Source organism: Octopus bimaculoides, chromosome 1 (assembly GCF_001194135.2).
Source record: "Octopus bimaculoides isolate UCB-OBI-ISO-001 chromosome 1, ASM119413v2, whole genome shotgun sequence".
NCBI classification, from domain to species: domain Eukaryota; kingdom Metazoa; phylum Mollusca; class Cephalopoda; order Octopoda; family Octopodidae; genus Octopus; species Octopus bimaculoides.
The window spans coordinates 65,214,815-65,227,471 of NC_068981.1; the positions used below are offsets into that span (position 1 = coordinate 65,214,815).

Consider the following 12,657-nt stretch of genomic DNA (forward strand, 5'->3'; position numbering starts at 1 on the left):
ATATATATATATATATATATATAAATAAAAAAAAATACATAAATACATACACAGATTTATACCAGCTTGAGTCAAAAGTTTTTTTCAGATTTACAATGATGATTTTTAGCAACTTGTCTCTCCATGTTATATTATTAATTTGATTAAAATTGAAATGAAGGACAACATTTGCATGATGGTGGTACTTGTTTATAATGGTGCAAGTATGGCTATAATGGCACAGGTGTGGCTACAGGTTAAGAAGCTTGCTTGCCAACGATGTGGTCTTGAGTTCAGTTTCACTGAGTTGTGCCAAGGGCAATAGTCTTCTACTATAGCCCCAGGCGAACCAAAGCCTTGTAAGTGGATTTGGGCTACAGAAACTGAAACAAGTTCATCGTATTTGTGAGTTTATGTGTATGCTTGTCTAGACATCATGTAATGATTGTAAATGAACACCAGCATCATATAAGTGAGGTTTATTCATTTCTAGTCATCATCATCGTCATTTAACGTCTGCTTTCCATGCTTGCATGGGTTGGGTGTTTGACTGAAGGTTGGCAAGCTTGAAGGCTGCACCAGCTCCAATCTGATCTGGCAAAGTTTCTACAGCTGGGTGCCCTTCCTAACGACAACCACTCTGAGAGCGTAATGGGTGCTTTTATCTGCCACCAGCATGAGGGCCAGTCAGGTGGTACTGGTATTGACCACGCTCAAATGGTGCTTTTTACATGCCACCTGCACAGGAGTCAGTCCAGCGGCACTGGCAACAACCACGCTTGAATGGTGTTTTTTATGTACCACCGGTACAAAAGCCAGTCAGGCAACACTGGCAATGATCACGCTTGAATGGTACTTTTTAAGTGCTACTGGCATGGGAGCCAGTCAGAAGCCCTGACAACAATCACACTCGAATGGTGCTTTTTAAGTGTTACTGGCATGGGAACCAGTCAGCGGCCCTGGCAACGCTCATGCTCTATGTTCGAAATTTACTTACTTGTCTGTAAAATACTGACCAATAGTTCACTTGTCAAATTTGATAATCTTAGACAGATAAAAGATTAGTGCAAGGGGTTTTCTTTATAGTAAGAAAGATTTACATGCATGCATATCAGACTCACTCTTTCATTCTTACACAATACATTCTTATACTGCAAACTTCAGGCAAGTTCTCATGTGAAGATTGCAGTTGCATGAAACTCAATTGAGGAGATAAAAATTCAGCTGCAACAAACCAATAACACGTATTGAGTACTCCTCTCTCATTCAGTCAACATAATTCAACATGTTTGTCTGTGTGTTCATTGAAAGGGAAAAAGTGTACTCTTACTATTCAAAGTTTTAAACTGCTTTTCAGTCTAGTTGTTTTAGTGGAGATTCTATACTACACTGTATTGTACAATAAGATATATTATACTTACACGTAGAAATTGACAGCTCTTTAAGACATTAATTGTGTTAATGCCTTTCTGAATTCCTATAACTGGAAAGAGGAAAAAATTAAATTGTAATATATGTTAACATAGAAAAACAACTAGTTTGTTATGTCCAGAGGATGTAGCTAGCAAAGTGAAAGTTAGTAATAAGTTCAGTGAGGAATCTAGCATGCAGTTAGCATCCAGCAAGGCTTGGTTCTCAGTCTCCTTTACTCTATTATTGTCCACCAGGCCAGGAGATAGATGCTTAAGACTGACTACCCACAGTAAGTCCTGTGTGCCAATATCCTAGTTCTTACAGCCGAATCTGGTGAAGTAGCTTTTTAAAAATTCCAAATTCAGGCATGGGTGAGGCTATGTAGTAAGAAGTTTGCTTCTTAACCACAGGATTCCGAGTTCAGTCTTACTGACCTTGAGCAAATGTTTTCTGCTATAACCTCAGGCTAATCAAAGCATTGTGTGTAGATTTAGTAAATGGAAACTGAAAGAAGCCCATTGTATATATACATACATATATGTATCGATGTGTTTCTTTGAGTCTGTGTTTGTCTTCCACCACTGTTTGACAACCAGTTTTGGTGTGTTCATGTAACTGTAACTTAACAGTTCGGCAAAAGAGACTGACAGAATAAGTACCAGGCTTAAAAAATAAGTACTGGGGCCAATTCACTCAACTAAAAATTCTTCAAGGCAGTGCTCCAGCATGGCTGCAGTCTAATGACTGAAACAAGTAAAAGAATAAAAGATAACAGATCCGGAAGCAAAAGCTTGAATTAAAAGACCATAAAGTAATCTTAGCAAAGACCAAAGTTTTAGCAGGAACCAGTCACTGGTCATGCTCTGAATGCAAACAAGGAATAGGTAGAAATTCTATACGATGTACCCAGTGTGAACAATGGATAGAAAAAGGGTTTAGTGCAAACATAGGCAGATCGACATGGAAAGTTGACATCTTATGTGGAAAGACACAGGAATAGTGTGTGAGATAAATTCTTTCAAATGCTTGAAAGGCTAAGTAGAAGTAGTGGACGGTTTGAACTAATTAACAATGAAGATGGGGTTTCGAATTCATGACAACAAGAGAAAGAACAGAGTAGAAAAAGTTGAGGAAGTTGTTATCTCTCTCAGCGAATGGTAGATTCTATGATGCTTGTTTACAAAGCACAATGATATTACAGAGGATAGCAGGCTTGATCCTTGACTGTAGATCTGTGAAGACAGGAAGGAAATGAAACAAAGCATGCTCCACTGGATGTGTAACGTTAGTGTAAATCAAAAATGGAACACAAACAAGTTGAACAAAAGAACTAAATATAAGCGCAGGCATGGCTGTGTGGTAAGAAGCTTGTTTCCCAACCACATGGTTCCAGGTTCAGTCTCACTGCATGGCACCTTGGTCAAGTGTCTTCTACTGTAGCCTCTGGCCAACCAAAGTCTTGTGAGTGGATTTGGTAGACGGAAACTGAAAGAGGCCCATTGTATATATGTATATATTTATGTGTGTGTTTTTGTGTCTATGTTTGTCACTCCACCCCATCGCTTGACAACCAATGTTGCCATATTTACATACCTGTAACTTAGTGTTTCAGCAAAAGAGATTGATAGAATAAATACTAGGCTTACAAAGAATAAGTCCTAAGGTTGATTTTTTTTTTTTACTAAAAACCCTTTAAGGTGGTACTCCAGCATGTCCACAGTCAAATGACTGAAACAAGTAAAAGAATGAAAGAATAAGAGGAATTGGTCGTAGTATGCAGGAGAGAAAGACTGTGCCAGGAAGGACATATTACACTTAAAGAAGACATCGGTTGTATAAAGAGCTGAGCATACAAGCAGACAGAACCTGCATGAGAGATAAACTAAGGAACATATGGGAAGGAGTGGTGAAGTCTAATCTCAAGACACTAAACCTCACAAAGGAGATGTTAAAAAAATCACAACAAATGGCAAAATACTGAGCTATAGAAGACCTTCTATATTTTTTTCTATCAGCTGCTTGTTCTAGCTCTCTTCCTACCCAGTAAAGTGGGAAAGAAAGGGATGAATGAACAGAGACAACACAAGGAAAAGTGAACTCTCTTTGGTCTTGCCAAAGACAAGATAGCTCTCTGATGTAGGTGAACTAGCAAACGGAGGCTATGTTGGAGAGAGTGTACCTATCAGACTCAGAGTTACATGTGAAGAGGTTCGACCTCTTCTCCACACCAAAACAAAATTTAAAAAACAAAACTGGTATGTGATCTTGGTGACATTTCATTTTGTATTCCCTCTATTCAACTCTGTATACCCACCTAGAAGAACTGTGACTCCTCTGCTGTTCAGAAGATAGCCAGTTAGAAAGATAAATCACTCAGAATAAACCCGTTATACTGTGAAGAGAAAGTATTGTAATATTTGCAGAAGAGAGACACGGCTCAGAGTTCTACATATAAAGGCAGCCTTTCCAGAACAGCATCTCTGAAGCAAAACTGAGAAGACATTTTGTCTTATTAGAGATCTTTGATGTCAGTGCTGCAATAAATATATCTTATCCATCCTGTTAATGGTTGATGATAGAAAAGGTAGAGTCAATTAATTATGCAGCACACTAGATCAGTTTGAAAGTTAAAATTAAAAATAAAAAAAAATAAAAATAAATCAGAAAATAGATATTTTAATTTACCTGTTACTCCTGAAGAATATCTTCCCAAACCATTACAGTATTTTAAAGGTATATCTGATTTGATGTATCTTGGACCCAAAACTGAAAATAAATTTATACATGTATCATTAAAATCTCATCACTATGCCACTTAACAAGCAGTGAAAGGACAGTATTAAGTTCCTGGCAAACGATTTGTAAAGTAAGTATGATTCCTGGTTGAGTCATTTCATTTCTCTTGCAATTCATGATTGTGATTTGTGGACGGTAAACCCTTTAGCATTTAAATCAGCCAAAGCAACATCCGAACGTGGTCAATGCCAGGTGTGCCTGACTGGCTCTCGAGCTGGTGACACATAAAAAGCACCAACCGAATGTGGCCAATTCCAGTACCCCCAGACTGGCTCCCGTGCAGGTGGCACGCAAAAAGCACCATCCGAACATGACCAATACCAGGTCAGCCTGACTGACTCCCATGCCAGTGGCATAAAAGCACCAACCGAACGTGGCCAATGCCAGTAACCCCAGACTGGCTCCCATGCCAGTGGCACGTAAAAAGCACCATCTGAACGTAATCGTTGCCAGGCCTACCTGACTGGCTCCTGTGCCGGCAGCACATAAAAAGCACTCACTACACTCTCAGAGTGGTTGATGTTAGGAAGGGCATCCAGCTGTAGAAACATTGCCAGATCAGATTGGAGCCTGGTGCAGCTGCTGGTTCTCCAGACCGCAGTCAAAACTGTCCAACCCATGCCAGCATGGAAAACGGACGTTAAGCGATGATGATGATGATGATGATATCTAACCTTAGTATTCTACTTGTTTTATGTTCAAATTAGCTATATCCAGCCTCTCACACCTACCCTGTTATTATGAAAATAAACAATCACATCTGTGAAATCTCAAAACCACAAGATAATACATGATTTATTTAAAACAATATGAAAAAATAAGCATTACATTTGACAGAGTAATTTGAAACTCAAGGGTTAATAATCAGGCGATATATGGACTCTGCCAGGTTAATTTGACTAAATTCATAAAGCTTTTAGAAGTGAACAGATCATTGGTAACAGATTAGAAGGTTTGCTAAAGCATTTGACACAATACCATCAGTATTTGTTCTGGTTCTTTACATGCTGAGTTCACATCCTACTGAGGTTAACTTTGGGTGAATCCTTTGGATCAATGGCCAAGTGGGATTTGGGGTTCAAGAAAATAAAGTACCAGCCTTGAATGACAGTTTGGCAGAATTGTTACAAGTGTTCACAAAATGTTTTGGGAGATTTATTTCAGCCCTTTACATATCTGAAGTGAAGCCAACAAGACGGTGATTATCTGTAAAAAATAACTGCAACGGAAAATCATCCTTGTATTCTCCCATGGCAAATTAACAGAGTCAACTCCCTGTACTCTGAGTTCAAATCCTGCTAAAGTCAACTTTGTCTTTCATTCTTTCAATGTCAATACAAAAGTTCCACCAGCCCAAGGTGGTAGATTGGTAAAAAAAAAAACAGGTATATGGTTATATCATATACCTGTCTTCCATCATATATGTAGTCAATCAGGAATGACCTGAGATTAAACAACAACAACAACAACCAAAACTAGACTGAGGTATTGCATTACCAATACAACTGAAGTAGACTAACTGGTTACAGCTCCCAAAACTAAACCCAGGTTGAAGACATAGATCACCTTAACTTGATATTTTTCCCTATAGTAGTTAGGACAGCTATAAGATAATTTTCTTTTCTTTTAAACATAAATTTTAAAAAATATAAACAAATATTTAACATGATGACTTACCAAGTCTGTGATCTGTGAGATCAGTCAGACCAACAGGTTCTGTTCCAGTAGCTGGTAAAGTGGATCCAGTTTCAAAAGAAATTTCTTGCTTTTTCATCTCATGCTTATAACAAGGTAATTCATTTAGAGCTGAAAAGTGGAGAAAAATAACACATATATAATGCATTCACATATACACACGACATATATATATATATATACATACCTGAGTAAGCACATAAATGTGAAACAAGGTGGGAAAAAAATAGTACTCAAATACTGGAGGCAAAGTAATATGCTTTATTGTTAATGCTGCAAAAACATCACAAAAACATCACAAAAGACTGCAACTCAGAGCTTCATGTTCCCATTCATTGGGCAGTTGTGATCAAGAATGGAATCTTGATTACAACAGCCTAATGAACAGGAACAGGAAATTCTGAGTAGCAGTTTTTTGTGATATCTTTGTTTTTGCAGCTTTAATAATAAAGTATACACACACACACACACACATATCCAAAACACAAACCATATGTATACATATACTCAGTGAAATGATGAAATATTTTTTCAAATTCAGATTTAAGAAATGAAAAAAGAAACATCACTCACCGTTAGAAATATTAAATTTGAGGGTATCAAATAATCTCTGCATTGAAACATCTTCAGGTTTATAAATACAGAATACTCCATGAAGTCTTCGGTATACAGAAGGTGACCAGTCTAACTTCATTTCTTCTTCTGCAAAAGATAAATTTTATTGGTTAGGTTTTATAATTCTAGCAGTAAATTAAATGATTCACCCACTTTGGAACTAGAGGTGAAGCTAATGTTTTTGTTCTTCACAAGTATACTGGATTGGTTGCACTGATGATACTATACAATGAAACACTACATTGTATTCAGGAAGAAGGCTATGCTTCTGATTAACAAAGATTTATTTACCAACATGCTTCAACAACTAACTTATAAAACATAACAATGATGCTTCTCTTTCTTCCTTACCACAATAGCTTGGACAATATGCATTACAGTATCTGTTCTGGCTTTGGCATTCTCAGTTTGAATCCCACCATGACCGGTATCACCTTTCACCATTCTCAGGGTTATAGATAAAGTACCAGCATAGACCAGTGGACTGGCACAACTGTTACAGCATCAGAAGGGAAGCTGTGTAGCATTTCTTCTGAGTCCAAGCCAATCTGTAGCCTACTTGGTTGATAAACTTAATCCACCACCACCTGGTCCTTGGGGCTTTAGTATAGTGTATTCCATGATAAGTATTCAGGTAAGGTCATTGGTTTGAAGATTCCTTTCTCTTTCTCCTTTCACCAGTCTCAGAAACCCTGAAAATGTCATGGGCATAGCTTTTCCTCCTGACTCAGCATTTAAGTAAAATGCACCCTCTGCTCATGCCCATGTGTGTCTACTTCTTCTGTCATTTATATTGTTATACCCTACACTAAACACTATAGTTATTCCTTCTTCCCTAGAACTGCTACATTTTGGAATTATCTCCGTCTTAGCCAATTTTCTTCCTCAAGATATCAATCTTTCTGTTTCTTTCAGCCATTTTTCATTCACCACTTGATGAAACCTCAAGCATGTCTTTGCTGGTTTATACATACTGGTTGTATGACAGGCCTACTTGCCCATGCTGGCTAATTGCAGATTGGACAGATTGCTCCTGTGGTCAGACAATTATCCCTACCTATCAATACCTAGACAGTATTTAAACTCTTGATGAGAACTAAGTTCTAGGAAGTCAATTTCAGGACCCACACATCAGTATTTCATTCCACCTCACTTAGATTTTCCAATGCCCTTGACAAATGAAAGAGTATGACAACCACTATCATTCTGCCTTCTGGTTTTAGCTGCTGATAAGGTTACCCATAAACAAATGGTATATTTGGTGAAATAAAAGTAAAGAAGTATATAATTCACTAGTGTCAGTACTATTGCTCTATCAAGGACTAAGTCTTTGCCCCCACCACCTCCAGAAAAATGAAGCAAAGCCTTAAATCTAACATCAGTTCATTTGAATCTAAATGAGAATAGTGATCTTTGAACTTACATTGTCATCATAAACTAATAACAAAATTTATTTTCAAGTGGATTGGGATGAAACAGCAAATAAAAGAAGGCAGTGTCAAACAAACATGTTGAATTCAGAGAAGTCTTCATGAACTAAAAATGGTGATTTGGCACAATAGTTACAATGTCAGACGAAATGCTTTCTGATATTTAGTTTGTTCTTTTATGTTCTGGATCCAACTTCGTTTTTTTTTTTTTTTTTTTTTTTTTTTTTTTTCATCCTTCCAGAGTCGATAATATAATGTATTAGTCAAGTAGTACTAGTGACATTTAATATTCCTATAATGCATCCTAGATGTGATAGCAATTATAAAAGATGATAGAAGTATGGAAAAGGAAGAATCCGACAAGTAGGGCTATGTACTTCAGGAGAGGTAACAGCTGACATTTCTGGCTGGGTCTATTTTCGAATAAAATAAATACAAAAAAAAAAAAAAAAAAAAAAAAGAGAGCGGATTAAGTTTGTTGGGTCTTCACACTCGTTATATATAAAGAACTTGCTTTTGTTGATTAGCACCAGATGAAACCTGATCAAGCAGATTTTTGATCAAAGCTGTTCCAATTATACCAATTATATCTTATTTGTAGACATTATATCTATAACTACATTATTCAAAGTATCCTTGTTTTAAAGATGGTAGAGTGATTCGAGGGAAGTTTACTATTTCAATGAAGGTCAAGCGACAACGAAGAGGCTCCCTCGTTAAATATAGGATATTCTAGAAGTGACTAACAGAGACAAATTGAAGAATTTTTGGTGTTTATATAGTTTAGTTATAAATGTAGTGAATTTACAGGATACATGCACATAAAAGTACACAGTTTACCAGATCTGCGTATTCAATATTATATCTTAACTGCAAATAGCAATAAAATGCAAATATACTCACAAATTTTACTACAATAAGTATGTAAAAAGGAAACAGGATTCATGTGATCCCTATCGTGATAAATATATACGTAAGTAACAATTCATGAATAAAATTTTGAATAAAGATACAGTTCGAAGCATTAGTTACCTGTAATAAACAATATTTTGGTCAACACATGAGTGCTTAGTGTTCGAAAAATAGGATTGGTATTTCAACGAAAATAGTATTTGTAAAATAAAATGAAAACTATTAAAATCCGAAGGTACTGATCATTTTGTTGACTTCCAAAAGTATTGATTAATTCTAAAGTTTAACTTTTTTTTTTACATGTTTTAAAAAATAGAGAAAATTTATATTTATTTGTATAGTATGATAAACGAAAAGTCGTAATTCCATACTGAATCCTAATTTTATATAAATCCATCGTTTCTATCCAGTAAACATTAGTGGCAACCGTAGATCGCACTTTGCCGATTTCTTAGCAATAGATTTATAAATATTTAATGGATATTTATTTAAAGTTGTACGTATTTTTCTTAAACTTATCACTTACAAATTTCGGCACTATCATGCTATTAGCTGTCAGAAGTGAAAGTGCTCACTGCTAGTGAAGTATCTGTCTGTCTGTCTGCCTGTTGCTGGCCTGTCGATTCTTTGGCTACTGACAGTTAATACCATGACTGGCCGGAGCGAGCTATATGTCTGTCTGTCTGTCTCTCTCTCTATCTATTACTCGAAAGTTCGCGCGTCCGCGCTAGCTAGTCGTGAGTGGTCGATCCTATTATTTTTAAACTTCAAACTTCATTTGTTTTCTACTTTGATAAATTCTCTCTGTTGAAAATTATATTTTTATATTTTAAATAATTTGCAATTTCAGGAAATATGTTTTTATATTAAATTTGTGTTTTCTACTCACGACTAGCTAGCGCGGACGCGCGAACTTTCGAGTAATAGATAGATAGATAGAGAGACAGACAGACATATAGCTCGCTCCGGCCAGTCATGGTATTAGCTGTCAGTAGCCAAAGAATCGACAGGCCAGCAACAGGCAGACAGACAGACAGATACTTCACTAGCAGTGAGCACTTTCACTTCTGACAGCTAATAGCATGATAGTGCCCAAATTTCTAGGTTTTGAACCGTTTCCATTTAATATCAAATATATATAACTCTTTACCAAAAGCAGTTCGGAAACGAAACCCAAATACACTGAAAGGCGGTGTCCCAGCATGGACAGTAAACAAAATGCATATTACTTTTAACTTTGTGTCTCTGTGTGTGTTATTGCAGTACTGGAGGCCCAGGAAATCCTAAAGCACGTTTCTGATGGTCCCATTGGTTGTGATATGCAGCATATCTTTGTCATCTAAACCTGACGAAGCCCATTTCTCTCCAAATGTAACTACAGCCGAGGAAAAAGAAATCTCGACTGGTTCTTTATTTATCGACCACTAAGGGATGAAAGCAAAGTTGACCTCGTTGGGATTTGGACTTCGAGCGCAGAAAATCAGAACGCATATTCATAAGATATTGTATCCGATCTGATGCTTCTAACTGTCAGTTCACGCGCACAAGGGACCGTCGCTACCAGAGATAATAGATTCATAAAAATGATCAATAATGTAATCATGGATCATAATGTGAAACTAATTTTTCAGTCCCCTGATCTACAGTTGCCATAAAATTACCTTGAACATCTGATAGCTAGTTATATTGTGATATGGTGCTACTAAACAGATGGTATGTTAACGGAAGAGTGAGAAAAATAAGGGGCAAGTGACATTTCATCAAAACAAATCATATAAAATCTATTGCCAACGTAAGGTGGCAGTCTTGCGTTGGACCATGTTACTACCTTTTAACCCCAGGAAATCATTTTTTCCAGCTGGTTATCGACACACAATCTGTGTCTGAAATAGCTAGTTTTAAATCTCTAAATGAGATCTAAGTAGTAACTATACTTCGTAGTAAAATCTATTTGTCAAGGTAGTAACATAGTCCTGCGTAGGACTGACACCTTCCGTTGGCAAATAGATTTTACTATGAAGTATAGTTACTATTTAGGTCTCATTCAGAGATTTAAAACTAGCTGTTTTACTCATTAAGTCATATATATTTGGTTTGCAAGGTTTTTCATGTGAACGTATACAATAAAATTATATATATGTGTGTGTGTGTGTGTCCTCTTTCAGAGTCCCGGAAAGGAGATACGTGACTTTGCTAGCCAGCCATGCCTGGCAATTACAAGACGAAGAGATTCCATACTCGATCGCATGGAAAATACTCGAGAACCCAGGCAACTACATAAAGGGACGAAACGGTGCAAGTTATGCATTGCCGAACGTACAAGGATCCTTAAAGATTCGCTCGTACCAGGGACTATCCTGAACTCTAGGACGGAGATTTTAGAAAATTTCTGCTAACCTTTTGGAATCCGCATAGCGACACCACAACCGGAGACCAACAGCCAAGGCCGAAGGGAGTCGTTTACCTTCGTGGTGCTTTGGTGACTGCAAGGTGGCAGCGCAGCCGATGATCGATGGACAATGGCGAAGGGAGAAATCACCTCGGGTTTTACTCTTAAAAAACGAGGTTTTTTTCCCCCACCCACATTTTAAGGAGTGTTTGTAGGGTTTGAAGATACGCCGTAAGGTTAAACCCTTTATGAGCGAGAAACCCAGGGTAACCCCATAAACCGGCCTACCCCACTATTATATATATATATATATATATATATCATTTGCATTTACATCTCTCTCGGAGCCTATTAGTTATATGTGATTTATTCTTTCTGTTTCGCTTTCAAACGCCCGTCTAGTATACACTATCCGTTGTGAAAAGTTGCATGCTTATAAATTCATCTGAAATATATTCGCTGAAGCAAATTTTCTTGATAATAACTCCTTTCTGGTAGTGTCATCAGAGACCATAAGAGTAGGATTCAGCCGTTATGTTGGTCTGGGGCCCAGGGAGTTAAGGGGGACTCAGGGATCCAAGAATAGGCACTGGAAATTTCTGGTTTGTAGGAGGACTAAAGCCCCACTACCAGCAGGTGGTGCTCAAAAGCAATCTCGTTTCGCCTTGAAAAATTTATCCCAGACTCACAAGATATAATATGATTTCTACTGATCAGATTACCTTTCATCTACCACAGATAAATCAAATAGTTTACAGTACTAAATTTTTAACTGTAAATGATTTTATGAAACACATTTGCTGCTAGCAATAGTTATATTTAGTATAAAACTGTCGGAGCTCTGAAACAGTTAACCTTCATGAAGTGATATAGGATCCAGGAGATATGGACCATTGTGCTGTATGTGAGTATATGGTAGAAGCACTTGTCATTAGGCTGTGGGCAACGACTTGATAAATAAATAGACGGTAGTAGATTGGTAAAGATTACCGTGTGGAGTGCGTCTAAAAGGGATGCATAGAGGAGACGACACTAAGAAATAAAGAACTATGAACGAGAAAATGTTCAAAAGAGACAACTAGGATGAAATTGAATAACTTTGTTTTATAAAAAAACTTTCGTGTCTGTCTCATTGACAATTACGACTAAAAGATTGCAATGTTTGATTAGTGAATTAATTAAAGCTGTAACTAGTTTACAATCTTATTTTTATAAGTTTGTAACTGTTTATTATTTTCGACATTTTAAAATTACCTCTCTAGAAATTTGCAATTCATCCGTACATGAAAACTTTATTTCCATTTATTTTCGCTTGTACAGCAGCAAAGTAGTTTTGGGGGAAACTTTGCATGCGATTTGGAGTTATGAGCTTTTGAAGTGTTATGTATGTCGAGGGACAACCTGTTTAATTATCTCTAGTGTATCAGG

At 36.9% G+C, this 12,657-nt stretch overlaps 1 protein-coding gene across 3 annotated transcripts in view; it reads right to left on the reverse strand.

The window, feature by feature from the left end:
• The window catches only part of LOC106877505 (pseudouridylate synthase TRUB2, mitochondrial), a 15,131-nt gene extending 5,626 nt beyond the window's left edge, over positions 1–9,505 (reverse strand). Inside the window, exons 1-5 of one of the 3 annotated variants that reach the window (XM_052967239.1) lie at positions 9,367–9,505; positions 6,457–6,585; positions 5,866–5,994; positions 4,078–4,158; positions 1,401–1,462 (exon numbers count right to left, since the gene is read on the reverse strand). In XM_052967239.1, coding sequence (XP_052823199.1) covers positions 1,401–1,462; positions 4,078–4,158; positions 5,866–5,994; positions 6,457–6,577 — 393 coding nt within the window. In that variant the 5' untranslated portion in view covers positions 6,578–6,585; positions 9,367–9,505. The other 2 variants (XM_014926433.2, XM_014926432.2) reach the window with 2 other exon arrangements.
• Positions 9,506–12,657: the final 3,152 nt, after the last annotated feature.